Source organism: Suricata suricatta, chromosome 12, assembly GCF_006229205.1.
Source record: "Suricata suricatta isolate VVHF042 chromosome 12, meerkat_22Aug2017_6uvM2_HiC, whole genome shotgun sequence".
NCBI classification, from domain to species: Eukaryota; Metazoa; Chordata; class Mammalia; order Carnivora; family Herpestidae; genus Suricata; species Suricata suricatta.
The window spans coordinates 3,864,147-3,889,618 of NC_043711.1; the positions used below are offsets into that span (position 1 = coordinate 3,864,147).

Sequence of the window (25,472 nt, forward strand, 5' to 3'; positions counted from 1 at the left end):
CGGACGCCAAACTCTGCCCTGACTTGCCATGTCCACCTGGGACACGTGGCCTGACCTTGGCCCCTGCCCTCCCTTCACTGATCCCATGGTGCCCCACCCAGCCGCGTGGCCTCCCAGCTGTTCCTAGGGCGGTGCCCCGACTGGACCCAGCCTCGGGACCTTCACCCGCTCCGGTCCCTCTGCCTGGAACGCCCTTCCGCCACGGCACCGCAAGGCTGCTTTCTTCTGGGAGCTCCCTGGGCACCCCCAGCGAAAGAGACCCCCCACCCCTGTCTTTGGGTCAGCGTGGTTTCTCTCTGGAGCACAATTCTAGGTAAAACATTCTTGTCTGTTTAACTGTTTGCTCATTAAAAAACACCCTGCTGTTTTACTATTTTCCCCTTCAAGACCAGACTTTGGGGCCCGGCAAGGAGCGACATCGTTGGTCTTGTTGGCTGATGTGACCCCACCCCCCCCCAGGCCCGAGACCATGCCTGGCACCCGTGGGTTCTCTGTCAGTGCTTGCAAGTGAATTCCGAGTCTGGACTTGAGGTTTGGGTAGGGATGATTTCCGTGCCCTCCCCTCCCCCCGGCCGTCATAGGGACCCTGCCCAGGGCTGGTGCTCAGAAGTGGGGCTGGGCCACAGGCTCAGGGAGCCCTGCTGTGTTCCTAGGCTGGCTGTTGACCCAAGGGTGTGACAGCCAGGATGAGTCCCTCAAGGAGTACGTGGTCCATGAAGCAATGCAATGATGACGAAGTGGGATCTAGAAGCTGCGAAATGCCGTGGGCAGAAACTAGGAGAGGGTAAAGTATGTGTGGGGACCCGGGAAGGCCTCAGTGAGGAGGTCACATGTGAGCTGAGAGCCGAAGGAGGCGAGGGGTGGCTGCACGGACATGTGGGGGCGAGCGTTCCAGGCAGATGGCACGGCAGTGCAATGGCCCCGGGGCAGCACTGGGTCTGGCTTGTTGAAGGAACAGTGAGCAGAGCGAGTGACGGGTAGAGAGGGAGAAGGGGAAGGGGAAGGTGGGGGGGGAGACAGGCAGGTTATGCAGGGCCCTGTGGGCCTCGGACTTTTACTCTGAGGGACTTGGGAGCCCTGGAGGACTGTGGGCAGAGGGCAGGACCCAGATGCTCACGGGCACCCTCTGGTGGCTGCTTCAGGGAAGACACATTGCAGGGTCGGAGGGGGGCTGTCCCAGGACGGCGGTGATGGGGGCTGGTCCCTCCTTGGGGCCCTGGAGACTGCAGGCTCGGGCACCTGGGTGGCCCAGTCGACTGAGCATCAGACTTCAACTAGGTCACGATCTCTGTGAGTTCGGGCCTGGCGTCGGGCTTCTCTGTTATCAGCCTGTCCGCACAGAGCCTGCTCTCTCTGGCCCTCCCCTGCCTGCGCTCTCCCCACAAATACATATTAAAAAAATAAAAAAGACTGTGGACTCACAAAGGGGTGAGAAGGAGAAAGGACGAGTCCCCTCAGGCCTCCAGGCCCCTCTTGGTAGACTGGTGTGTCCCATCCTGGATCAAAAGGCACCCCCAGCCCACACCCACCTGAGCTTTTTAAAGGAATCCGTGGGGGCTGTTGCTTTAGGGGTCACGTGGCCGTGTCGCGGGGCTGCCTGTATTCCAGCCGCAACCGCTCGGGGGTCTCTGACTCGCTGCCGAGGAGAGCTTAGTAATAACCAAGGAACTAATGCCACGTGCCTGCTGTGAGCCGGGTCTGCTTGTCTGGGCCTCAGTTTCCCCATCTGTAACACAGGACCAGCGGGAGCAGCTCCCCCTGAGGGCCCTTGCAAGGATGAGCAGAGCTAGCAGAAGCTGGGCGAGGCTCCCGCACCCCCTTATTTAGCCCCCTCACATCTTGGCTCACCCCCCCCCCAGCTGAGCCTGCAGGGGTGAAGCAGCCCTTGCTGACTTGTCCCCACAGGGCAGTGTGTGCCCCACTGCCCCAGAGGCCTGCCCTGGGGGGAACGTGACCCCCTCCTTGATCAGTCCCTGGGCGCGCCCTGTCCCGCAGGTCAGGCCACCTTGTCGTGAACATCTAGTGAGACCTCTTCATTCCTGATCTTCAGACTCTCCCTCCGCCACCCCTTGCCCTCAGGCCCTTTCTGAGTCCCTCCCAGTAACAGGAGGCTGGAAATGGCTTCACGGAGCTCAGGAAGGGGGTGGGGACGGGGCCCATTCTTCTCTGGAAAGGTCCTTCACTGCCCCAAGCAGGGGCTGCCAGGGCGGGAGGTGGTGTCCTGGGCACAGGTGGGGGTGGGGGTGGATGCTATAAACAAGGGCCGTCCCCACGGGGTCTGTGTGGGGGGCAGGATGAAGTCAGTCCCTCGCAGCCTCATAAATGTTTATGGACAAGTGGGTCTGGGTTTGGGGGCTCCCTGGAGCCCAGCAGGCAGCTGCTCTCTCCTGCCCCATTCTGGGGGGCCTGGCAGGCCTGTTCCAGTGCTGGCGGCCCACCCGGAGAGGGCTGAGTAGGTGCCAAGCAGAGCCCCAGTCTGAGCCGACTAAAGGGGAAACTGAGGCTAGGAGCCAGGAAGGGACTGGCTGGCTACCAGTCTTCCCTTTTCCTCGGGGCCTGGGTTTCACAGAGAGCCAGGGGACTGGGGAAGGATGTACAGGGAGGGGAGGGCGGGGGGGATCTGGCTGAAGTCACCAGAGCCACAACCTTGACAGGGTTCCTCGCCCCCCTCCCCCTGCCGGCCCCCGGCCCCCGGTCCAGCTCTCAGTGACCACAGGCCCTGCCTGTGGCACCGCGTTGCCCTGTGCCGACGGCCGTGGGGAGACACAGGAAGGCAGCCCGAGGGCGGCGGCAGCAGGGACACAGCCGGCTGGTGCCCCAGGGAAGGCCCAGAAGACGCGCTTCCCTCCTCCTGAACACTGCCGCGGGGGAGCCCCGTGGTCCCCACCTGCCACTGAGGACAGAGCCGGTAAAGAGCTGCGAGCAGGAACTCTGATTCGGGTCTGGGACCCCAGAGTGCTCTCAGGGCTCGGCCCGGCCCCCACTCTCCTGACCCCTGGGTGGGGGCAAACCTCCAGCCTTTCTCAGGCGCGGACGCGACCCTGAGCTGGCGCCTGGTCCCACTCTGGCCAGAGACGTGGAGCAGCCGGCCACGTAACGAGAAACCAGCGGTGGCGAGGCCAGCAGGGCCCGGTGCCGCACGGGAACCCCAGCTGCCCAACACCTGGCCGCGTGACCACTCTGGGGTGGGGGTGGGGGAGGGACACAGGAAAGCCAGGCCCGAGTCTGGCTGGCTTCCAACCACGTGGGCACTAGGGTGGGTGAGAGAGAAAGGGCAGGCGATGGAGCCAGATACGGGCGGGGTGGGGGGGTCAGGGCCGGGCTCCGGTGCCCAGACCCCACCAGGACCCAATCGCCGCCCACGCACAGCCCCGCTCCCCAGGGTAGGGCCCGAGAGCCCTAAGTTCTGGCCCACCTCGGCACGCTGGAGCAAGCCTCCCTCCCCGGCTGCCAGGAAGCCCGGAGCCGCAGCCAGCTTCCCGCAGCTGCCTCAACCATGGGGCCTGACAGGCGGCGGCGGCAGGCGAGGATCAGGATTCTCTTCCCTTGTCCCTGCCGCTGCCCCTGCTCTGCAGGCTCCTGGTCGCCTGTCACCCACCTGTCACATGGAAACAAGGCTCCTGGGTCAGCCTGTCTGGGTGCTCCGCTCCAATGCCCAGGAATTTGGAGTCAGGCCGTGCGTGGGTCCTGGGTGTGTCTTCCACATGCTGTTGGCTTTGGGGAGGTGCCCAGAGAGGGGACGGCCTGTGACCTGTGTGTGTGTGTGTGGGGGGGGCGCGCAGGGAGGACGGTGCCCCCCCCCCATGCCCTGTGTTTGGGGCCCAGCTGGCCCTGCTGGAATAAACCCAGAAGCCGCATCTCAGGCTCCCTTGCTGGGCAGCTGCTGGCCTGTCACCGTCGCCCAGCCCTCCTGGGACGGGGTCACGTCCCAGACGCCAGGGGAGGAGGGGCAGGAGACTCACACACACAGGTACACACAGAGTTTATTTTTCGCCGCATTGCAGCCTGTCCGGGGGCCCGGGCGGCGGCGGGCTCACACCTTGGGCGCCGCGAACACCTTCCAGCCCTCCAGCTGGCCCATCTTGACCATGGCGGCGATCGTGCCCATGTAGGCGCAGGCGGCAGCTCCGATCCCGTAGCTGTGGGCTGCCGGGGTCAGGGGACAGCGTCAGGCGGGCGTGGGGCTCACCCGCAGCTGCCCGGGGCGGGGGGCAGGGCGCATCCTTCCCTCGAGGCTGAGGGCGCCCTGAGGATTAGTACGGGACCCCTTGACTTTGAAGACGTGGGCGGAAACCCGGAAACCCAGGCCAGAAGGGGTCTAGGCTGCCAGGCCCGGGGGCGCCGGAGCTGTGGAGGGGACGGTGCTGGTCGAGTCTCAGCCTGTGTCCCTGCCACAGGTGCCAGGCCCTCTAGCTGCTCTGCAGACCGTGAACGGAAGGGCGCGGAATGCCCCGCTTGCCCAAGAGCCGCGGCCGGGGAGGGAGGTCTGCGTGCTGTATGCAGGGCTCCCCGCCAAGGCTGGGGGTGCACCTCAAACCCGGCCCTCACCCAAGGTCTTAAAGCAAAGGCTAGGATGCACGGGCCTCCCTTCCACGGTGCCCTCTCTCTGCCTGACTGGAACGTTCCACCAAGCGCTGGCGGGCTGGTGGGCCAGGGCTGTGGGAGGCGGGGAGAGCCCGGTCTGCTTCCTGCCCCGGGCAGGCCCACTGTGCCAGGCTGGCGCAGGGCCCCCCGCCTGCCTTCCACTCGGGAGGCACCTCTGCAGGTTCCCAGGTGACCTCGGGCCACCGAGCCCCCTCACAAGCACCCCACACGCCTGGCCCCTGGTCCGGGACAGAATGGCGGGTGGTGGCCGGCGGCCGCCGGGGCGGGGCTCACTCACTGCGCGCTCCCAGGGTCAGGCCCCCGGCACAGCCTCCGATGAAGTAGTTCAGGGGGTCATCGGGCTTCTCACGGACCTGGGCGCTGACGCAGGAGGTGAGGCCAAATATGGCGCCGATGGCGGCTGTTGGGGGGACAGTGGGGGGGCGGGCGCTGAGTCAGGGCCCAGCGGCCAGTGCCTGGAGGGCCCAGGAGAAGCCGGGGCTCGCTCACCTGCAGTAAATGTGTATCGTCCCGTCCTCGCCACTCCCTCCAGGAAGGAGCCTGGCGGCTGGAGTGTGACACTGTAGGCGGAGAAGATCAGGCCTACGGGACCAGAGGGGGTGACGTGAGAAGGACCAGCGCCAGAGCACTGAGGCGAGGCGTGGCCCCTCTGCTATCAGAGAAAGCCTCTGTCCCAGAGCCCCCACGGCACCCTCAAGGAGGCTCCTAGCTCTCCCCTCGCCCAGGAAGGGATGGTTCTGGGTTCTGGGGTTCACCCAGGGCCCCAGAACTGCTGAGTGGCCGAGGCGGGATTCCAGCCCTGTTTGTGGTTCCAGAACCGGGGCTCCCAATCCCGCCTCTGTGCCCCGGGTCCCCTGCGCCCTCCACAGTGCACCTGCCTAGCATGAAGCTTCCAGGGTCAGTGTCCAGAGCTGCGCTCCATGGGCCCTGCACCCCACTCCCGTCCAAGGCTGCACTCTCCCATGGGGCCCTGGACTAATCCTCTTTGGCAGAGACCTGGCTCCTGGGCTGGTCACTCGTCACCCTGGGGCCCCCTCCCTGCTAGCAGCTTGGCCCAGGGCCACCCCCCACACCTGGCTGGCTGGGCAGCTGCTCACGCCCACCCGGCCTCACCACCCGGTCAGCTTTTCCATCTCTGCTGTCACCCCAGCCTCCCTGGCTTCCACGCATGAGGGGCCCGCCGGGGGCCGGGCCTGGAGCCAAGTGGTGGGTGGGCGGTGAGGACAGAGGCTGTGTCTTTGGGCATCGTGAGCAAACACTGGTTTGGCTGGCGTGCGGGCCTGGGGTGAGGCCAAGGCAAGCCCTTGGGTTCCTGCTCTCATCAGACCCCCCGCAGAGCTGGCTCGGAGTCACCAGAAGGAACCAGCACGGGGCTCCCCAACCTCCAGCTGACCCTGCTCAGGGCACACAGCACAGGGCTCTCCCTACAGACCCCCCGCCTGGCCCAGGTGCCACAGGGACCTCCCAGGGCCCGCCCAGCCCAGTCCATTAGAACGGCTGTCTCCAGCTCACATTCCATGCCACACATGGTGTCCCCACTGCCCTGCTCCCCTCAGAAGTCCTAGAACTGGGAGTGGATGACCCAGTGGTCCCCGATTATCCCAGGGTCAAAGACTGCGCCCCCCAACTCCCTGCTAGCAATCATTCAATATGGTGGGTGGCCTGCCACAGCCCAGCCCTCCCCAGATCCTGTGGTCCCCCAACATGCGAGGATGTTTCCATAGCCCCCATCACCCCACAGAAGCCCCCCACAGGCTCCTGGCTCTCAGCCTCCAGCACTGACCTCCAGACACAGGGCATACTCATTCATTCATTCAGTGACTGTGCACCCACATTCATTCATTCATTCACACTGTGTGCTCTCATTCATTCATTCACTGTGCGCCCACATTCATTCATTCATTCACACTGTGTGCTCTCATTCATTCATTCACTATGTACCCACACTCATTCATTCATTCATTCATTTGGTTCCTCTATCTTTGTTCACTCACACATTCACTCACTGTTATTGTGTGCCCTGATCCATCTGTCCATCCACCCACCCATCCATTCAAAAGAGTTACTGGGTGCCTTCATTCATTCATTCATTCACTCACCATCTCAGGAAAGCCCGATGGGAAACAAGAGTGTTCTCTCACTGAGGGTTGAGGGGAGGCAGGGGATGAGGGAGGGGAAGGTAAGGAAGGATCCAGGAGCCAAGTCCTGTAGGTTGCGTGGAGTTGGCCAGTGAGAACATGCAGGTGGGCATCATGAGCAACACACACGCACGCACACGTGCGCACACAGTGACACCCTGGAAGAAGACACGTGGGCACCCTCGAGGGCTCGCGGAAGCCAGGGACCACCACGGATCTGAGTCCGCGACTGTCTGACTTGGGACCTCTGACAAAGGTTCCCACCCATGTCCCTAAAAGACCCTCCACGCAGAAGCCCCTCGCTCACTCATCAGCACCCCACTCCTGGAACGTGCTCAGTCTCCCCAAAAGCCTCCGGAGACTTCAGTCCGCCGCCATGGCCTGTGCATCTGAGATCACACACAGGCCCCCAGTCACAGACACCAGTGTCCATGTCTTTCTCAGGTTCAAAACCCCCAGTCTTCTCCCTGAAGGCCCCCCGTGCCTCTACGGGGACTCCCTCCTGCTTCAACTTTCTTTTAGACACAACCATGAGCCTCTGCCAAGTTCTGCCAGGGACCCCCCAATGCCAGCATCGCTCCTTAAGAACGTGCCCGTGTAACTTCCCCCTGCAGCGATCCAACCCCACACTGCCCTCTCTCAGGCCCCCCAGCGGCCCCACCGCGCCCCTCCACTGTCCCAACAACTCGCCATGCAAGCCGACTCCGCATAACCCACCCGTGGGGACTCCCCGCCACAAGGACCCCGGACGCACAGCCTGTGCCCCAGCCACCCTCAGGAGCATCTCAGCGGACCTAGATTTGCACACCGGCTCCAAAAGACCGTGGGGGTAGTTATTACACCCCTCGAAACTTCATTGTACACATCTGAGAAACGGGCACGATGGCTGCTGATCTCACATGCAGTACCTGGGCGCATGGTAGCCCGGTGGAGACTCAACTTCTGCCAGGCCTCGTTTCAGGAGCTGGAGGTATGAAGGCGGCCCAAACTATCCTATATACTTCTCAGAGAGACTGAGAACGAAAGGGACACTGGGAGGGGCGAGGCTGGGGTCTCCCCTGCAGGGAAGTGCTAGGGCTGTGAATCCCCTTATGCCCTCCAAAGGCTGCCCTTATAGTAGCCCCTGACCCATCGCATCTATGATCTCCGTCCCCCTACGACCCCTCTGGTGGTCCCAATAAAAGCTTCGCACATGGCCAACCACCCGCTCTCCTGGACCCTAAAACCCCCCTCATCTCCCTCCAGAATAATTACCCACGATCCCCTGCCCGGCCCCCCACAAAATAACCTTAACTGAACCCTGTTGTTAAGTCTCATGAATCCCCAGCTCCTTGAGCACGACAACGGTCCTCTCCCACTCAACGACGTCCCGGTGACGGCGTCAACAATAACTCCCAAATCCCAGCGCCCGGGAGCTGCTTCTGACGACCCCAGAGCTTGTCCCATGCACCGCTTCCCAGGGCCCTCCAACCCGGCCGGACCCTCTTCAGACATGAATCCCTCCTGGCCGCCCCCAGACATCCCCACGACGCCCACGTGCCGCCCCGTGAGCTACCCAGCTCCCGACCCCTGGGGACAGTTCCAATGGACCCTGCTGCCTTCCTGCTGCGCCCTCTGAATCAATCCGACACGCCTCCAGAATCTGCCTCATACAAGAGATCTTCAGCGTCCCAGGGCCACCGCAGACACCCCGGTGACAACCAAGCCCCACCTGCGAGATCCCCCTAGGACGCCCTCGGTCAGCCCCCAGCGACTCTGTGACCTCCTTGCACCCTCTGCCCTCGGGGCCCGGGAGGCGCTCACCAGCGGCACCACTGAGTGTGGTACTGGCGAAGGTCTTGCGGTGGCACTCGGTGCCATCGGGGATGTCTCGGTATTGCTGAAGAAACGTCCGCAACATAATCACTCACCGCTGGCCCCACACCGCACACCCTGCCGGCTCCCCGCGTCCAAGGGCAGCCGCCGTTCGTTCTCGCGAGACTTCCGGGGCGGCGCGCGCAACCTCTTGGGAGCAGGAGCCGACAACAAGCGTGCAACTTTATTGAGCACCGGGAACACAGACACGGGCGGCGCGCATGCGCCGAGTCGGGACTAGTGTAAAGGAAGCGCGCATGCAGTTTCTGGAGGGAGAAACTGAGGTCAGCCAGAATCAGTGAAGGCAGATCTCACCAGCCCCAACTCATAAGGGCCCAGGTTAGGAAGGGTTTGACCTGAAGTGGGGGGCCTAATCCAGGGGTGGGATTATGACGGGTATTCGGACGCGGGACGGAACTCCACTTGATAGGAGGAAGATGTAACTATGGGGCGGGGGCACAGCGGAAATGCGGCCACTCCCAGCTCCAGAATCCGCGTGGGGGCATGACCACGCCCTCGGCCCATCTGAACCGCGTGCGACTGTTTTGAGGCGTGGCCAGGCTCGCGGGCGGCGAACGAGAGACCGATCCTGGGGCTAGGATTTAGCGAGACAGCACCTGTGCCCAGCCTGCGGATGGCTGTCCAAGACCCGGGTCGGAGGAGGGGCGGGCTAGGCTTGGGGGCGTGACCGGGGGCGGGGGGGAGACACCGCCTGTAGGGGACTTGGTCAATCCGGAGCTGTGGGTCGCTTGAGGGGCGTGGTCGTGGCCGTTCGGGCGGCTCCTAGAGAGTCGCAGCCTGGGCGTGGTCAGGCTTGCTGAGGGCGTGTGTTTTTCAGGTCGTTGGCCAATCTTACAGTCAGGCCGGGCTCAGGGGCGGAGCCTCGAGGTGCCCGAACCATTGAGGGTGTTTGGGTTGGAGGAGGGCGCGACCCATCGGACCGAGGCCAATCGCGCTGAAGTCCAAGGAGAGCCTCTGGGGCGTGGGCCACCGGGGCTGGGGGCGTGGCCGGGGCGGGACCTGGGCCCGGTTCCGGGCTGTCTCGGACGGCGCCTGGGCGATGTCGGCGCCGCAGCCGCTGCAGATCCGAGAGGCGAACGCACACCTGGCGGCTGTGCACCGGCGCGCGGCGGAGCTGGAGGCGCGGCTGGACGCGGCGGAGCGCACAGTGAGCGCCCAGGCCGAGCGCCTGGCCCGCCACGACCAGCAGCTGCGTGCTGCCCTGGAGGAGCTGGGCCGCGCCAAGGACTGGTGAGGCCCGGGGCCGGCCAGGTGGACTTCTTGAAGGACGTGGGCGGAGGCAGAGCGGAGACTGGAAAGGGAGGAGAGGCGAGGGATCCGTGTGCATTACATTCCCGTGTAGGCTGGACTGCTGGTGCGATTGAAAAAACAAACACCAAACTCTTCGAACTAGTCACCAGCAAGCAAAGTTGAGAGGTGTCACACAAGTGTGGATTTCTAACTTTAAACAGAGCCCGTTTCTCCACAAGGCAAGATCGGCTCTTTCCGAGTGGTCACCGACCTCCTCCTAGATACTGGGAGCCATGGTGGGTTTTGGAGCAGAGGTGGCTGGGATCACACCAGCATTTCTGAAGAGCCCCTCTAGTTTTGAAGAGGCGCTGAGGGTTGAAAGAGATGAGACAAGAGCCCAGGGAAGAGGGAGGTCTGGAACCCAGGTGGGAAAGGGTTGGAGCCATTCATTCATCTTTCCTGAGCACCTTCTATGTGCCAGGCAGGTGCGGTGCAGGAGAGCCCCTAGGTGAGACCTACATAGCACAACCGTTAGGCGTAGGCAAGCACTCACAAAATGGAGCGGTTGGGGTTGTGATGGAAGGGCATATAGGGTTCTGAGGGGGCGAGATGGAAGGCTTCCCGGAGGAGGGGCCATCTAAGCTGAACAAATAGGAAAAGAGGAAAAGATGCAGGGGAAAAGGGACCTGCCGGAAGCCATGAGGGTAGTTAGTCGGCTCTGGCTGCCATAACAGAACACCAGAGATGGGGGGGGGGGGCTTTACACAACTTTTTTTTTTCTCCCCTGGGGGCTGGAAAGTCCAACTGATCCGTTCAGTTCCTGGCGACAGAGACAGATTGTCTTCCTGGCTTGCCGGTTGTTGTCTCCTTGCTGTGTGCTCACATGGCAGAGAGCAGACTCTCTGCTGTCTCTTACAAGGACACCCGTACTCCGAGGGCCCCACCCTCATGAGCTCATCTTATTTTACTTACGTCCCAAAGGCTCCAAGTCCAAATACATCACATTGGGGGTGGGGGTGGGTGTGTCGGGATTCAGCCCCAGAGTCTCGAGGGGGCACAAACATTCAGTCCATGCCAAGGGGAGGGCCTCGAAGCAGGGGTGAGGAGCATGGCCTTTATCCTGATGGCGATGGGGAGTCCCGTGAGGTTGGGAGCAGGGAGGAGGGGACTCTCCGGTCCCCTTGGTACCAAGCTGCCCTGTGTTGCCTTCTTGCCAGTGAGATTGCCGCCCTCCAGCAGCAGCTGCTGACCTCCGAGGCCACTGTCCACAGCCTGCAGGCCGCCCTGCGCCAGAGGGACGAGCTCATCGGGCAGCTCCAGCCCCGGGCCGAGCTGCTGCGGGACATCTGCCATTACCGGCCACCCCTGGCCCGGCTGCTGGCCGCCCTGGCCCAAGCCGAACGCCTGGGGCCCCTGCCAGCCGGAGACCCCAGCCACCCACCCTCCGGGGGGCCCAGCCCAAGCCTTGCCAACAGCACTGGGGACGAGCAGGACGAGGGCCACCTGCAGCCTGCGGTGTTTGGGACCACCGTGTGAGCCCCGGGGCATAGATTCCACAGCAGAGACGGAGTTCCACTGCTGGGCGTGTCCCCAGGGCTCACCTGTGTCCGGGAGGGGCCCCCATGGCAGAGCCGTAATCCTTTCCAAGCATCAAAACCTGCTAAAAAGTCACAGGTTTCAAACAGGCAGTCCGCGGGCCAGAGGCAGATGTGGAGCCCAGATGGAGGGTTTTTGGCTTGGTTTTGCTGTTGTCGTTTTTGAAGATTTTAGATCATCTCCACACCCAGTGTGGGGCTGGAACTCACAACGCCAAGATCAAGAGGCCCATGCTCTACCCACTGAGCCAGGCAGGGGCCCCTTGTTTTTCATATTTTGTTTTTTTTAAACAAAACTTTAAATCAGTCAACTTACTGAAACAATGGCAATGTTTACACAAAAATCTGGATTTCTGCTTTAATCTTGGTCATGCCTCTTTGGCTCTGAGCCCGGGATCCCCTCTTCAGCCAAAGTGTGAGGTCCAGTTGGCTCCGTTGCCTCTCTTAGGGCCAGATGTCCGGCCCCTGCAGCATCCCACATCTCTGCTGCTTGTGGAGACAGATGGCATCAAGTTTCCCCTCTTCCCCTGCCCTGGTTTCCATTCCTTCCGAGGTATCCCTGGTCCCAGCTAAAGCTCCTTCTTACCCTTCCTCCCAGACCAGAATTGGGAACTTGTGCCATTTTGCCCTGGTTGTAGGAAGACCCATTTTTAGTGCTAGATTTTTTCCCCCCTAACTCTGTCCTTCCGTCCACCTTTAACCCAGGAGGCAGAGCGTGCTGTGTGTGTGAGACACTGTGAGATGCCGGCAGCCAGGCTGTGAAACCCCGGGAGGCTCAGGCGTCCCTCAGCCTCTTTCCCGATAGAGTCCTTCCTGAGGGAATGTCCACTGGCTCTGCCTTCTGCCTAGATCGTTCTTCCCCCGGAGGTCACAGGACCGGTTCCTTGTCACTCAGATCTTTGCTCAGAAGTCACCTCCTCCGAGGGGTCTTCCCTGATTGCCTTATCCGGAGTGATTCCCGTCCGTTTTCCTTACGGAACTTCATGTCACCGGAGTGGCAGCGCAGCTACCTGAGGGCAGGGTTCCTATTCTTTTATCAGCAGGTGCACCCTGGGACCTCCTTAGGAACACGCTGGGTTTGTGGGTCCCAAAGGGAGCCAGGGACCCCCAGCACATCTGATGAGGCTCCTGGCCAGTCTAGCTTTTGTAGGAAGCAGCCGGCTCCTTTTTATATTTTCTAGAGAATCTTCTTTTCTTAACTCACTTTCCCCGCTGCTCCTTCTTGGCCAGAGACACTCAGGGTGCCTGTTTTTGTTTTTGTTTTTAAATCAAACCAGGGAATCCTGTGCCTTTCTCTGCTCAGCCCGGTACTATGGCGGCCATTCCCGCCTCCTTTCTCAGGAATTGTCACACCAGGAACCGCCGAGGGGCAGGGCCCATTTTGGCCTGGAAAGGTCGGTATCCATCCCCAGCCCTCAGGATGGTGCTGCCTGCCCTGCCTGGCGTCTGACAGTGACCCCTCAGTGTAGGAACAATGGCCCCATTTTCTAAGGATGACTCAGGGGGACTGCTCGTATGAGGGAAAGGCAGGCCGAGGCCTGTCTGAGCTCAAGAATAAATTGAATGATTCCTTGGCCTTGGTCCTTCCTCGTTCCTGGGTGGGGACTGGAGAGGCAGCCCGGGTGCTGTTCCAGGGTTGGGACGAGGTTCTGTCAGGCAGAGAGACCCAGGTGACAGTCACAGGGGCCGGTGTCTAATCTTTGCGGCCTAGGCTTGCCCCATTTCCCAGATGTGGAAAGTGAGGCTCAGCGTGGGCCTCAGGGTGGGGAGGGGCTGGGCCACTTCCAATTTCGGGAGGGATTATTGTTGAGATTCTGAGTCTCTTTGAGGCGAGGCGATGCCAAAAACAGAGTTACAACGGCTGTGGTTAATACTTGACATTTTTCTACGGGGGAAAAAATGTGATTTTTGTAACCCTTAAGAAAAACACAATGGAGCAGTTCTCTGCCTCCTCGGACAATTAGGGACTGCGGCAGGCGCCAGGAGTTTTGCTGCCGTTTCTCATGTCACCGACAGTGTCGCATCGGCCGGGGCCCGAATGCTCTCTGGGGATTCCTTTCTGACACTGCCATTGTGCCATGTCTGAGCCCAGGCTTTGAAAAGCCTCTGGTGACCTCTGGGTGTCTGCAGCTGAGGGTCCCCACGCGGGGCCTGCGTGTAGGTCCTGGGAAATCCAGAGTCACTTGCAATCCTGTCTGTGGGGTTGAAATGCTCTCAGTTGGCACAGGTGCCCAAAGTCTCAACCAAAGGCCTCCTGTGATGGTGGCCTCGGTTCTTCTCGGATGACATCGGGGCAGGGGGAGGCAGGCAGAGGCACGTCTTCGTTTGGTGCCACAGTCCCCTGGCTCCCCTTAGCTTATCATGAGCAAGACCACCGAGTGACGTTTGAGAACTGAAATCGGCCACCGAGAGACCCATGTTGACAAAAATACCGCAAGTGGCCCCTAACTAACTACCAGGAATTTGTCTGACTTAACACTGAGACACTTGTAAGCCGTGTCCTTGCTCAGCCGCTTTCATCTGAGGGCCTGGGGGTGCGCCTGGGCCACCTCCAACCCTTTTGACTTGGATCCCTCAGCAGCTTTGGGTGCTGCCCTGTGAAGGGGGGCAGGGGCTGGTGAAACCCAGAGAGGGAAGGGAACCTGTTCCAGGGCACACAGGAATTGGGTCTTGAGCCTCCTCGGCCATGGCCTTGCCCCTGTCCATCCAGGACGCTGGTCCTTGTAGGGCTGTGGCCCACCCCTCCTTGGAGCCAGGAAGGACCCCCCTCTCCCCCTCGCCAACACCTTCCCTCCCCACCAGGGTCTGGCTTTACCCCACACCTGGGCACTGCAAGTCCCTCTCGGCCCGGCCACTCAGCTCCACAGGGTGTGCCCAGGGCCACGAGGCACCAGCACAGTGAGGGTTACAGCTGGGGCCCCTCCCAGTCTCCTGAGCCACCATCCCTTAGCAACACTCCTTCGGGGCAGGACGCGTTGCCAGCGCCGGGCAGAGTGGGCAGGAGCCAGAGGCGCGGCTGTGTGGCCTCCAGGACGGACTCGGGGCAGGTGAGTAGGGAGTTGGCCAGGACAGGCCCGTGGCCTCCGACCGTAGCCTGGCCGGCAGAGCGGGGACCCTTCCTCCAGCTCTCCCCCATCCAGCTCCCCAGACGGCCCTGACCCAGCATGGACGCCGTGGACGCCACTGTGGAGAAGCTGCGGGCACAGTGCCTGTCCCGAGGGGCCTCGGGCATCCAGGGCCTGGCGAGGTGAGCTGCGCCCTGAGCCTTCTCCACCCCCAGCTCCGGAGAGTGCGGTCTAACTCCGTCCCCTGCCCCTCAGGTTCTTCCGCCGGCTGGACCGGGACAAGAGCCGATCCCTGGACTCGGGGGAGCTGCGGCGGGGCCTGGCTGAGCTGGGGCTGGGGCTGGACGCGGCCGAGGCGGAGGGCGTGTGCCGGCGCTGGGACCGCGACGGCAGCGGGACGCTGGACCTGGAGGAGTTCCTGAGGGCACTGCGGGTGAGGTCCGGACCGGCGGGCTCGCCTGGGGCGGTGCTGACCCCGGATGCCCGAGGGCCCCCCGGTTACTGCCTTCTCCTCCCCAGCCCCCCATGTCCCAGGCCCGGGAGGCAGTCATCGCAGCCGCGTTCGCCAAGCTGGACCGCAGCGGGGATGGCGTGGTGACCGTGGACGACCTCCGGGGGGTCTACAGTGGCCGCGCCCACCCCAAGGTGCGAAGCGGGGAGTGGACGGAGGAGCAGGTCCTCCGCCGCTTCCTGGACAACTTTGACTCCTCCGAGAAGGACGGGCAGGTGGGTGCCCACGGATACCCCGACCCCCTCCGCCCCAGTCTCTGGTCCCTGCTGACCGCGCGTCTGCCCCCAGGTCACTCTGGCCGAATTCCAGGACTACTACAGCGGCGTGAGCGCCTCCGTGGACACAGACGAGGAGTTCGTGGCCATGATGACCAGCGCGTGGCAGCTGTGAGCAGCGCACGTGTACTCCCCCAGCACCATCCTGGCGTAGGACCCCCACCCTGGCACCCGTGACCCGGGCTTCCAGCTGGGCAGCCGCCGGGGTGGGGGGCCACAGGGGAACGTGCAGAGACTGAGGCTGTGGGACCGCCCGGACCAGGCCTCAGAGGACCCAGCTTGACCATGAGGTGCAAGTCGGACAAAGGTCCCAAGGCTGGGTCATTGGCTCAGAGGCCCAGGGAGCAGGCCCCCCCCGCCCCCCGTCCCTGCCGTGCTGACCTCGGGTCTCACAGAGCCCCTTGCAGTTTCCCCCCACCCTGCTTCCTCGTTTCTGCAGGGACCCCTCAGCCCTGCCAGCAGCCCCCTGCCCTGATGCGTGCCCCCCACCCCGCCCCCACCCAGGGAAGCCAGACGGCAGGGGACAAAGCAAAGCTCTGCATGGAGGCAGCCAGTCTTGGAAGGCAGCCAAGTGTGGTCACCTGCTCGGTTGTGGAGTCGGGCAGGGGCCAGGCTGCCCTGGGAGCCGGAGGCTGTCCTTGGCCAGGCTGTCTGGCTTCCTGAGGCCCCTGGGGCATGCAGGAGGCCAGGGTTTTAGTTAAAAGTTTTAATGTAGTTCCCAAATACATTTCATATGACAATCTTACATAAATGTTCCAAAACACATGGGCATTACTGGTTTTACTTGTCACTAGTTGGCTAAGGCTTAAAGCAGAGAAGTGTGACCGGATCTGCCGGGAGGGCCTTTGGGGTCTTCCCGCGGCTGGGGCTCAGGCTGCACACAAGCGGCCCGCGTGCGGCCGGCAGACACGGGGCCTTCTCCCCCTCTGAGGGCAGGGCTGGGCAGTTTCCTCTGAAATCCCTCGGAGCCCTGAGCACAGGGACTGTCTTCACAGGCCTTCCCAGGTGCATGATGCCCGGCTGGCTCTTGGCTGTGCTCCAGGGTTGGGGTGGGCACGGCGCCTGCTCCTGTGGGGGGTGGCTGGTTGCCGGGAACCAGTCCCCTGCCCCTCCCCAAAGGCCCTGCTAAGGTCCGCCTCCGCCTCTCACAGAGGCCCCCAGCCCTGGATGGTCTTGGGGGCGGTGAGGTCCAGGGCCGGGCAAGGAATGGCCGGCGGCAAGAGGTCTGTGCCTGGGTGCCAGATGACAGGTGACCGACGAGATGGGGACAGGTCCCCACCCAGGTCCAGTGACCCTCTTCTAGATAAGCTCTCTCCAGGTCTGGGGCCCAAGCCCTCAGCACCCCTGGGCAGGGCACCGAGGGGGGCCTGACCCCAGCACAGAGCCAGGAGCCCGGGGAGGGGAGGAGGTGGGCCAGGATGGAGCTGTGCCCGATCGATGCCCAAGGGAGTCTTAACCTAAGAAACCAAACACGAAGCCTTGGGGAGAAGAAGGTCTAAGAATGTAAGCCCCAGGTCAGAGTGTGGGAAACGGGAGGTCCAGACGGTGGTTAACAGCGTCCAGCAGGCCCAGCGCTCACACTTGCGTGGACAGACCCGGCGGCTGGGCAGGCGGCGGCGGCCGGGGACACGAGGAGGGAGGGGTGAAGAAACAAGGTGTCCCAGTCCCAGTGAGAGGAGGCGTGACAAGTCTCAATGTGCCATTTCAATTCAAAGGAGGGGAGAGAAGAAATGTTTTTCTTTTTGCTCATCAATATGATGAGGTCTCGTGTCCCAAACCACATTCAGGCAGTTCCCGAGTCTGCTTCTGAACGGGACATGCGGATCCGAACTGTGGCCAACCCAGCGGGGAGTGTGGTTCCCGCGCCCCACGCCTCAACACTGCCGGCGGGCGGGCGGGCGGACAGACGGACAAAGCAGCAGGCTCGCGGGCAGCCGGCTCCTGGCGCTATGTGCTCCCGGCCGTCTGCCCGTCCCCTTCGTCGCCGGCACCTGTGGGGAAGCAGCAGCCTCGCCGTCAGGCCCCTCCCCCACGGAGCCCCACCCCCTTGGTCGGCCCCCCACCCCCGCCAGGGTGGGACCCCGGCTCACCGCCTCCGGTGGCCCCTGATGGAGCCAGGACGTCCTCGTCACTGTCGTCCTCATTGGACGGCGCTGCCCCGGGCTCGGGGGCGGGCGGCTTGGCTTCCTGCTCCTGCTCCACGCGGCTGCGCAGCGCCAGGATGCGGTGGTGCAGGGCCGCGTACAGCTGGCCCGTGTCCTTGGAACTGGCCTGCGAGAGGCGCGGGGGGGGGGGGGGTGCGCGCTGTGAGGCCTCAGGTTGGGTGGCTGCCTCCACACCCCCAGATGGGTCCGGGGAGGATACACTGGGGACAGCAGATGACTTGGGGACAGAGGACTAAGCGCCTGCCACCCAGGGCGTGTCCTCCAGGGTTCACAGGGTGTGCGGCTGCGCTGGCGCTCAGTGCTGCAGGCCCGCTCCCGTCTCTCTTCCGCCCATTTGTCCCCACCCACTCCCCATGGACACTGGCTGGCCTGGAGATCGCCCTACTGGCCCCCCTGAACCACAGGGCACCGCAGAGGGGCAGTGCGCTGACTGGGTGCGCCCAGGAACCTCCCTTCTGTGGGGGCTCAGGAGGGCATGGCCCTCGCCCAGGGTGCTGCCCAGCCGCTCGGTTTCCCAAGAGGTCGGCAGTACCCCTGCCCCCCCGCCCCCGGCTACTCACTGAGATCAGGAAGACCTTCACGCCCTGGTCCTCAGTGTCCATGGCTGTGATGCGGATGCTCTTTTCGCTGGCCTTGTCGATCTGCATCTGGGCCCATAGCTTGGTGTTGAGGATCAGCCGTAAGCTGCCCTGGGTCCGCATCACTGCAAGCAACAAGGCCGTCAGCCCTGGCCCCTGAGCCCGAGCCCACAGCGGGCCACCCGGAAGGAAAACAGCACAGGGTGAAACCCCACCGTCTCTCCGGGTCCGCGTCAGCCACCTGTCTGCTGAGCCGCAGCCCCCCCCCCCCCGCCGCACCTCCTGAGCCCCGCCACGGCCGCGAAGGGGCGGGGCGGGTAAGAGGCCATCTCCGGTGCGTGGAGGGTCTGCTGGTCTCCCCGTGGGCGCCAGGATGGCGGCTCCCTCGGGGAAGGGGAGGGTTAGGGGGAGGTGGGGCCTGATAGGGACCAAGCACCAGCTGGGCACCGGCACTCTTTTGGTGGGACCCCCGACCAGCCCCACTCTCAGGGCAGCCCCAGCCCCGACCCTGTGGCTTTCTGAGAAAAAAGGCTGAGGCCAACTGCTGCTCAGAGACAGAGGGGGACGTGTGCTGAGGACAGCACCCTGGGTGCTACCTCCACAGGCCCAAGGCCACTGTCGGCCGGCCTGGTCTATTGTCACCCTCCTCCACACGTGCCCTGACCCTGTGGAGGTGGCGACGGCTTGTCTGCCCGCCAGCCCACCTCTCCCCACCACACGGAGCAGCTTGGCCCAGCCGGGAGAGGGGGGAGTTTGCAGCGGGGGGGTCCCGGGCTCCCAATGACCAGAACGACCAGCCTTCCCCAAGTCCACTCCCGAGCCCTCTGCGCCCTCGGGCCTACTTCCGAGGTGGTGGAGCAGTTGGGTCGGGCTGGGGGAAGGTGTGTGAGAAGGATCAGCAGCGGTCTAGGGTGGCCGGACGGGCTGCTGGCTTCTCCTTTCCACCGTAAAGCAATGGGCACTTTTGTCATCGTAAAACAAGTTTGAAAGTACCGAGTCCTTTTATCTACTTGCCACAAAGAGGAGAGTCAGGGAGGGGCTGGCTGCGAGAGGCTGGGGATCAGGCCGGGCCTGCGGGCCGCGGGGTGTGGGCACCAGGGGCTCTCCCGTGGGGGTCCGCACCGGGGTCCCGCCCTTCCTGGCCTTGGGACCCCCGCGCCACCCCAGGCCCTGCCCGCGGAGGCGGCGCCACAGCTCACCTAGTCGGGACTGCAGCGTCCCATCGTCGGTGGAGGCCATGTCGTTGAGTCTGAGCAGCCCCCGGCCCCTTTCCACCCAGGACTGCGAGGTCTTGTCGAAGACAAACAGCTTACACTGGATCTGGAACACAAGGCAGCCCCGTGGGTGAGCAGGGCCCCGGCAGGGCGGACGCCGGCGTGGGCAGCCTCCCGGGGCCTCCGTCCACCGAGTGACCCAGCAGGCCGAGGTCAGTGAACGCCGGCCTGGGCTGGGGGGTGGGGGTGGGCGCCACGTGTAGCCCGGGGCCACCTTTTTTATCCTGCTCTCCATCGAAGATGAAGTCTACACTTGCAGAGAAACATTACACCAATCACTAAGGCTGGGGCTCCTGGGTGGCTCAGTTGGTTAAGTGTCCGATTCTTGATTTCGTCAGCTCATGATGTCACGGTGCGTGAGACTGAGCCCCGTGTCGGGCTCTGTGCCGACAGCGTGGAACCTGCGTGGGACTCTCTCTCTGCCCCTCCCCCGGCTCATGCTCTTTCTCTCAATGAATGAAAACAAACTAAAAAAAATCACTAAGGACACAAAGATAAAAACCACAATGGGGCCCCACGTGGCCCCTGCGGGAGGATGTAACCAGACAGACAGGCAGCAGCAGGTGCTGGGGAGGGTGTGCAGGAGCCAGAAGCCCCGCCTGTGGCTGGGGGACGAAAAAACGGCATGGACGCTGCAGAGAATGGTTCCTCCAAATGCTAAGGGCCCCATGCATGGCCCAGGGCACTGCACACATGACCCGTGTCTTCACACATGAGCCTATACACACGTTCACGGCAGCCTGATTCATGACCGCTAAAAAGCACACCCTAAATGTCCACTGCGCATGTCCACAGAGGACCATGTCTGCCGCGCATGCGCACGTCCCTCGGCCGCGAGCAGGAGCGACCCGAACACACGACGCTCCGGGAGGACACCGGACAGGAGGGGCCACACGGGGTGGGAGTCCACGTGCGTGAACCATCCAGAACAGCCCATCCACGGACGGGAGGGGTGTGCGGGGGCTGACTGATAACGGGTATGAAGTTTACTTTTCGGGGACAAAAATTCTTCTCTTTTAGCCCCGGTGGCGGTGGCACAACCCCGTGCACACACTCAAACCGCTGCCTGCAAGCCGTAGAAGGGCGGGTTCCACGGCACAGCGTCTCAGGAAAGCTGCAGTAGAGAAAGAGAGTCTACCACGGAGGCCACGCGAGGCGCTCCACAGGAAGTGTGCGGATCTTTGATGGAAAGTCGCTCTTTCCAAGTGCAGACTTCACGATGCTGGGCGGGCAGGAAGAGCAGGCCTCCTAAAAGCCCGTCGGTGCCTGGGGGGCTCCATCGGGTAAGCATCCGGCTTCGGCTCAGGTCACGATCTCACCATTGGTGGGTTCGAGCCCCGCGTTGGGCTCTGTGCTGACAGCCTGGAGCCTGGAGCTGCTCCGATTCTGTATCTCCCTCTCACTCCGCCCCTCCCCTGCTCACGCTCTGTCTCTCTCAGAAATAAACATTCATAAAACAATTTAAAAAATTTTAAAAAAGGACTTGAAAAGCCCACATGAAACACTCCGATGCCCCATGCAGTTCTCTCTCTCTCTCTCTCTCACACACACACACACACACACACACACACACACACACACACGTGTGCACAAGATCGAACAGCAGACGCGAGAGGCCCACTGACGTGGCCACGTCGTCCTGGGACGCAGAAGAGGGCAGGCACAGGGGAGAGGTGGGGACACAGTCTGGGCTGCATCTCTGACCTCTGCCCCCTGGCGAAACAGGGGGCGCCAGTGTGACGGGACGCTCCCACTGCTCACCCCGGGGGTTTGCTACAACAGTCCCCGTCTCACGACAGGTCCTGACACCACGGCACCTGCCAAGCTCTTAGGAGCTGCGCCAGCGAGGCCCCTAAGGGAGGGCACTGGCCGCATCCCGCCTGTCCGATGCGCCGGGCAGCGGGGGGGCTCCGACGGCCCCTCCCGGCGCCCCTGCCAGGCCCGCCTCACCTGTAACACATTGCTCTCGGCCTCCTCCCCGGTGATGACTTCCACTTTCTCCAGCAAACACTTCCGGGCCGTTGCCTTGGTGTAGGCGGCTGCCGACTCGGCCAGGGACTCTGAAATGTTATTGGCTAAACGACATTGACTATTTGCCGGCGGGTGCGTGCGTGTGTACCTCACAGGTCCCGGCTCTGGGGGCTCTGGGATCCGGAGCGGGGCTCCGAGACACAGCCGTGTGGCCCTGGGGGTCTGCAGGGCGAGCACCCGGGGGGCCGCTGCCGGCACGGTTCTTCCCACACAGCGATGGAGACGCCCCTGCCGCCGCCCCAGTCCCCAGGGCAAGGAGAAGGAAGGGGACAAGCACCTCCTCCACCCTGTCCCCAGAGGCACCAGGCAGGGCCACAGCCTTGCTGTTTCAGGATGAACGTGTCGCCTCTCTGCTCACTGAAAACCAGCACCACGCCGGGACTTTCAGACACGGTCCCAGGGGCCGGCTCACGTGAGGCTAGGCTAGCAGCGAGCGGGGGCTCCGTCCCTCCCGGGCAGGGGCTTGGATGGACCGTGCCCCCGTCGCTCCGTGCCCTTCCCACGAGGCGGCGGGACTGCAGCATACCTTTCTCGGGGGTGGCCTCCTGGGACGAGGACTCGGACCCGGATTCAGCAGCTGCGTTTTCCCTGTTGGCATCTGAACTGACTTCATTTAACTTGGGGGGGCTCTGCAGGGCAAACGAGAGCACACGGGTGGGGGCGCGTGCCCGCGTGCCCCTGGGGGCCGGCCGCATTGGGTTAGGACGCCCCTCTGCCGGATGGCGGCTCTCGCCGCCTTCCTGCCAGGCGGAGGGCTTTGCTCTGCGGATGGCTTCTCCTTTACAGCTTTGGGGACCCACCTACACCCCCGGCTCCACACAACGATTCTCGAGCACCACTGGGTGAAACCTAGCAGGAAGCGCTCTCACGATACGGGCAGCGCCCCCTTCGATGCTCTAGGTGAACCACACACACTGGTCCCCAAGCGAGGCCTCCCTGATGTGTTAGGGGGCCGTGTGCTACTGTGACAGAAACAGGAGTGATGCTCGAGAAAGGCAGCGGGAGGCTTCTGAACGTGGCGCAGACAAGGGCGGAAATGACGACGTGGGACGAGACAGCTCCCTGAGCACACTCGCGATGGGTGCGGGGGGAAGGAAGGAAAAGGAAACGGAAACAGCGAAGCGGCTGAACTACTCTGGAACCCATCCCAAGCTGGCCAGGCCTTCTGGGACGGGAGGCAGCCCGAGCGCCCCCGAGCGCCCCGGCCCTGGCGTGCGCAGGAGACACCTGGGACCCTGCAGGGGCCCCTAGAGGACCCCCCCCCCCACCACCCCGAGCTGTCCATTCCACGGCCTCGTGGTCGGGGAGGGGCGTGGGCTGGGCTCAGAAGCACGTGGCTCAGGACTCTGGTCTGACGGGGGTCCCCGCAGCCGGCCCCTGACTTCAGGGGAGCCTGCCTTGGGCCGAGGCTGAGCTGCCGGCCGGGCGGGGGCGGGGGCTCTTCTGCGACTGAACACGTCCTCATGTCACAGACCAGGTGGCAGCCCGCTCGCACACCCCTCGCACGCCCCGCGCCCCGGGCGCACTCACCAGCACGCGCTCGCTCATGTTCTGGCCAAACACGAACTTGTTGCTGGTGGTGTCGGCACTGTTGGTCGAGTTGTCTAAACTGAAGAGAAGGCGTACCGTGAGTGTGAGACAGCCAGGGGGGGCGGGGCAGGCAGGTGTGCACCGGCGCGGGCCACACTCGTGTGGGCACAGTGGGGGAGAAAGCCCGGCGTGGGCCTGTTTGGCCTTCCCCGCGGGGGCCCGGTGCACAGGACTCAAGCCTCCAGGCCGGGCATGCTGAACGGTAAACACACACCCGAAGCTCCGCTCCCATCTCCAAGAGTCCACTTCTTGGAGTGGACACGCCCCACGGCCACCTTCCCTGACCCCTGGAGGAGGGTGTCACCCTCGGGGTGCACAAGGACACAGCCTCTGAGAGGCTGCCCACAGAGGCCTGACCAGGAGCCACCCACTTCCTGGAAGGAACTTGCCTGTGCCAGGCAGCAGCCACCCCCATAAGTCACTGCAATGCTGTGAAGCCCGTCCCCTGGCCCGCACAAAGGTGACGCCTCCCACTCCTGGGATGATCCTGGAGCCGCCATCGCCACCACGTTTCAGCCAGTTTAAGATGTCACAGTTGTGAGCACGCCCCAGTCTGGGACGTGCTGCAGGGCCAAAGCCGGGTCTTGAAACCCACGTCCGATGCACTGTGCTCGCCAGCGTCCAGGCCGCCAAGGGCGAAGTCTCCACCGCTCATGCCAAGTCTCTCTCCTACTTCCAAGCCCACGTTCTATCTGCTCTGCAGGCATGTCTCCCAGGCAGGGGCACGCTTTCCTTCTGACATGCCCGTGGGGCAGCCAGACCACTAACGAGCACCACTTACGGCAGCGCTAAGCTCTGGCAAGCTCTGGTCCCACGGAAGGTCCCGCAGGCCGGACCTGGCTGGTAACGGGAGGCAGCCAGGCAGCCACTGGGCTACTCGGGTCTGCTCTGGGCGTGAGATCTGGGTGACAGAGGTCCCTCCGAGGGCCAAGCAAAACTTGGGTCCTGCCTCATGTATCTGCGGAAGCACCATGCGCTAGGCCCCGCAGAGCCGTGCCCACGGCGGGAATACAGGGAGGAGCCGGGGGTGTTCATCCAGGATTCTGGTAAACCCTGCCCGCTCCCTTCCTTCCTGCCCTCCCCGCCCCCCCAGAAAGTCTGGGTTGGCTCCTGGTCCCCATGCTGTCTCCTGTCCGGGTCCCCGGCGGGGGCGACGGAGGACCACAGGCCCCTCTGCAGCTGGGCACCAGCCGGAGACACCCACCTGGAGCTGATATACTGCAGGAAGTAGTTGGTCGCAGTTGGCGTTTCTGAGCTGGGAGGCCCGGCGTTCTCCATGTCGGCGACTTCAGTGTTCTCGTGTATTAACTGTGAGACACAGAGGCACGCTGAGCGCTCGGAGGACCGCCTGTCGTGGCCTCCGCAGCCCGGCCTGGCTGCACAGCCCCCAGACACACGTCCTCCGTGTGCGCACGTGAGCACGTACACGCCAGGAGCGGGGCTGTGATCAGCGTCCCCATTTCTGCTTTTAATCGTTAATATATAGAAAGTTCCTAAGGCCTGAGGGAGCTTTTTCCACCTTGTCTTTTTTTTTTTTTTTTAAACCAAACTCTCAAGCTGGCATCCTGCTGGCATTTCCACCAATGCTCCGTAACGGGACCACGGGAGGCTTACGCATCTCGTACCTTCCGGGGTTTATTATAAACGTGACAAAAGCATCGTTCTCGAGGGCTCCTCTAACCTATGTCGGCTCCGTCACACTGCTCCCTGGAGGGGACCTGCCCGGGACCCGAGTGGCGCGACCCCCAGCCTCGCTCTAGGACTGAGAAAGCGGAGACTCGGGGGGTCCAGAAGTCGCCCCACTGAGGAGCTGGCAGCTAACCGTGAGAGCACAGGTCGCAGGAGCCCTCGCCCCCGCCTGCCAGCACAGGAGGGTCCCAGGCCCCCCCTGCTCCGGCTTCCTCTCCCGGGGGCGCACAGCCTCCAGGGACTCGTTGTTTTGGGTAAAGCCTCGCACAGCAAGACCCACTCTTCCCCTCTGGGCGTGTGGGTGTCGCCGAAGGAGAAAGCAGATGGCACAGCCCGGTGCTCTCTACGTGCCCGAGAGGCTCCAGTTTCCTTATTTTCAGGGCTTCTCCGCATCACCATCCTCAACACTGGGGGGGTCACTCTGGGGGGGAAGCCGCCCCGGACGCTGGGGGTGCCGGGCAGCGTCCCTGGCCTCCACCCAATGGTCGGCAGTAGCACCCATGCCCTAGTTGTGACAACCACAGATGTCCCCAGACGGAGCCACTGACGTGGCCGCTCAGGCGTCTAACGGAGCTCCTGCGGCGAGCTGCTGGAAACGGCGTAGAAGGACTCTGTCCCTGTGGCCGGGAAGGCCCTGCTGCCCGGCCCTGGTCTCCTGGGGAGCCAGCGCCACTCCCCTGCCACTGCCAGATGCTCCCCCGACCCCGACTCAGTCCCAGGCCCGACCAGCAGGCCTTGCGGGCAGCCAGGAGGGGACAGATACTATTGTTTCCTATGGGAGAGGAAACAGTTGCTTTTCCATCTTCCCTACCTTAAAAAAATAAGGTAATGCTTCTCAATTAGGGGTGACT

At 63.2% G+C, this 25,472-nt stretch overlaps 4 protein-coding genes across 18 annotated transcripts in view; 2 read left to right on the forward strand and 2 right to left on the reverse strand.

Annotated features, from left to right (window-relative positions):
- Positions 1-3,965: 3,965 nt before the first annotated feature.
- NDUFA11 (NADH:ubiquinone oxidoreductase subunit A11) lies at positions 3,966-8,728 on the reverse strand. Its single transcript, XM_029916997.1, has 4 exons — positions 8,547-8,728; positions 5,095-5,187; positions 4,883-5,005; positions 3,966-4,146 (listed from the first exon to the last, which is right to left on the reverse strand). The coding sequence occupies exons 1-4, from the start codon at positions 8,641-8,643 to the stop codon at positions 4,034-4,036; spliced, it is 426 nt and encodes a 141-aa protein (XP_029772857.1). The 5' UTR covers positions 8,644-8,728; the 3' UTR covers positions 3,966-4,033.
- A 122-nt stretch (positions 8,729-8,850) lies between these two features.
- Positions 8,851-16,059, forward strand: CAPS (calcyphosine). Of its 4 annotated transcripts, none has more exons than XM_029916993.1 (5): positions 8,851-8,936; positions 14,413-14,690; positions 14,764-14,941; positions 15,028-15,234; positions 15,308-16,059. In XM_029916993.1, exons 2-5 carry the CDS (start codon positions 14,608-14,610, stop codon positions 15,407-15,409), a joined length of 570 nt encoding a protein of 189 aa, XP_029772853.1. In that variant the 5' UTR covers positions 8,851-8,936; positions 14,413-14,607; the 3' UTR covers positions 15,410-16,059. The 4 variants fall into 4 exon arrangements, with proteins under 4 accessions (XP_029772853.1, XP_029772854.1, XP_029772855.1 ...); XM_029916994.1 differs by lacking the exon at positions 8,851-8,936 and having other exon boundaries at positions 13,119-14,490; positions 14,569-14,690; XM_029916995.1 differs by lacking the exon at positions 8,851-8,936 and having other exon boundaries at positions 13,119-14,490; positions 14,584-14,690.
- Positions 9,312-13,019, forward strand: VMAC (vimentin type intermediate filament associated coiled-coil protein). The gene is made up of 2 exons (XM_029916996.1): positions 9,312-9,848; positions 11,066-13,019. Exons 1-2 carry the CDS (start codon positions 9,658-9,660, stop codon positions 11,382-11,384), a joined length of 510 nt encoding a protein of 169 aa, XP_029772856.1. The 5' UTR covers positions 9,312-9,657; the 3' UTR covers positions 11,385-13,019.
- The window catches only part of RANBP3 (RAN binding protein 3), a 52,454-nt gene continuing 42,967 nt past the window's right edge, over positions 15,986-25,472 (reverse strand). For 9 of the 12 annotated variants that reach the window (XM_029916983.1, XM_029916987.1, XM_029916991.1 and 6 more), the window contains 8 exons: positions 24,137-24,240; positions 22,873-22,951; positions 21,869-21,971; positions 21,262-21,386; positions 19,237-19,357; positions 18,020-18,162; positions 17,385-17,565; positions 15,986-17,285 (listed from right to left, as the gene is read on the reverse strand). In XM_029916983.1, the coding sequence (XP_029772843.1) occupies positions 17,242-17,285; positions 17,385-17,565; positions 18,020-18,162; positions 19,237-19,357; positions 21,262-21,386; positions 21,869-21,971; positions 22,873-22,951; positions 24,137-24,240 (900 nt within the window). In that variant the 3' untranslated portion in view covers positions 15,986-17,241. The remainder of the gene's footprint in view (positions 17,286-17,384; positions 17,566-18,019; positions 18,163-19,236; positions 19,358-21,261; positions 21,387-21,868; positions 21,972-22,872; positions 22,952-24,136; positions 24,241-25,472) is intronic. The other 3 variants (XM_029916989.1, XM_029916985.1, XM_029916982.1) reach the window with 1 other exon arrangement.

Bases quoted from the DNA above. Each gene is read 5' to 3' on its own strand.
- NDUFA11 (XM_029916997.1), bottom strand. From the start codon at position 8,643: ATGTTGCGGACGTTTCTTCAGCAATACCGAGACATCCCCGATGGCACC. The intron at 5,006-5,094 runs GTGAGCGAGCCC...TCCCCCCAACAG, and splicing joins ACGATACACATTTACTGCAG to CCGCCATCGGCGCCATATTT. The intron at 4,147-4,882 runs GTGAGTGAGCCC...TGACCCCGGCAG, and splicing joins CCTGACCCTGGGAGCGCGCA to CCCACAGCTACGGGATCGGA.
- VMAC (XM_029916996.1), top strand. From the start codon at position 9,658: ATGTCGGCGCCGCAGCCGCTGCAGATCCGAGAGGCGAACGCACACCTG. The intron at 9,849-11,065 runs GTGAGGCCCGGG...CCTTCTTGCCAG, and splicing joins CTGGGCCGCGCCAAGGACTG to TGAGATTGCCGCCCTCCAGC.
- CAPS (XM_029916993.1), top strand. From the start codon at position 14,608: ATGGACGCCGTGGACGCCACTGTGGAGAAGCTGCGGGCACAGTGCCTG. The intron at 14,691-14,763 runs GTGAGCTGCGCC...CCTGCCCCTCAG, and splicing joins GGCATCCAGGGCCTGGCGAG to GTTCTTCCGCCGGCTGGACC. The intron at 15,235-15,307 runs GTGGGTGCCCAC...GTCTGCCCCCAG, and splicing joins CCTCCGAGAAGGACGGGCAG to GTCACTCTGGCCGAATTCCA.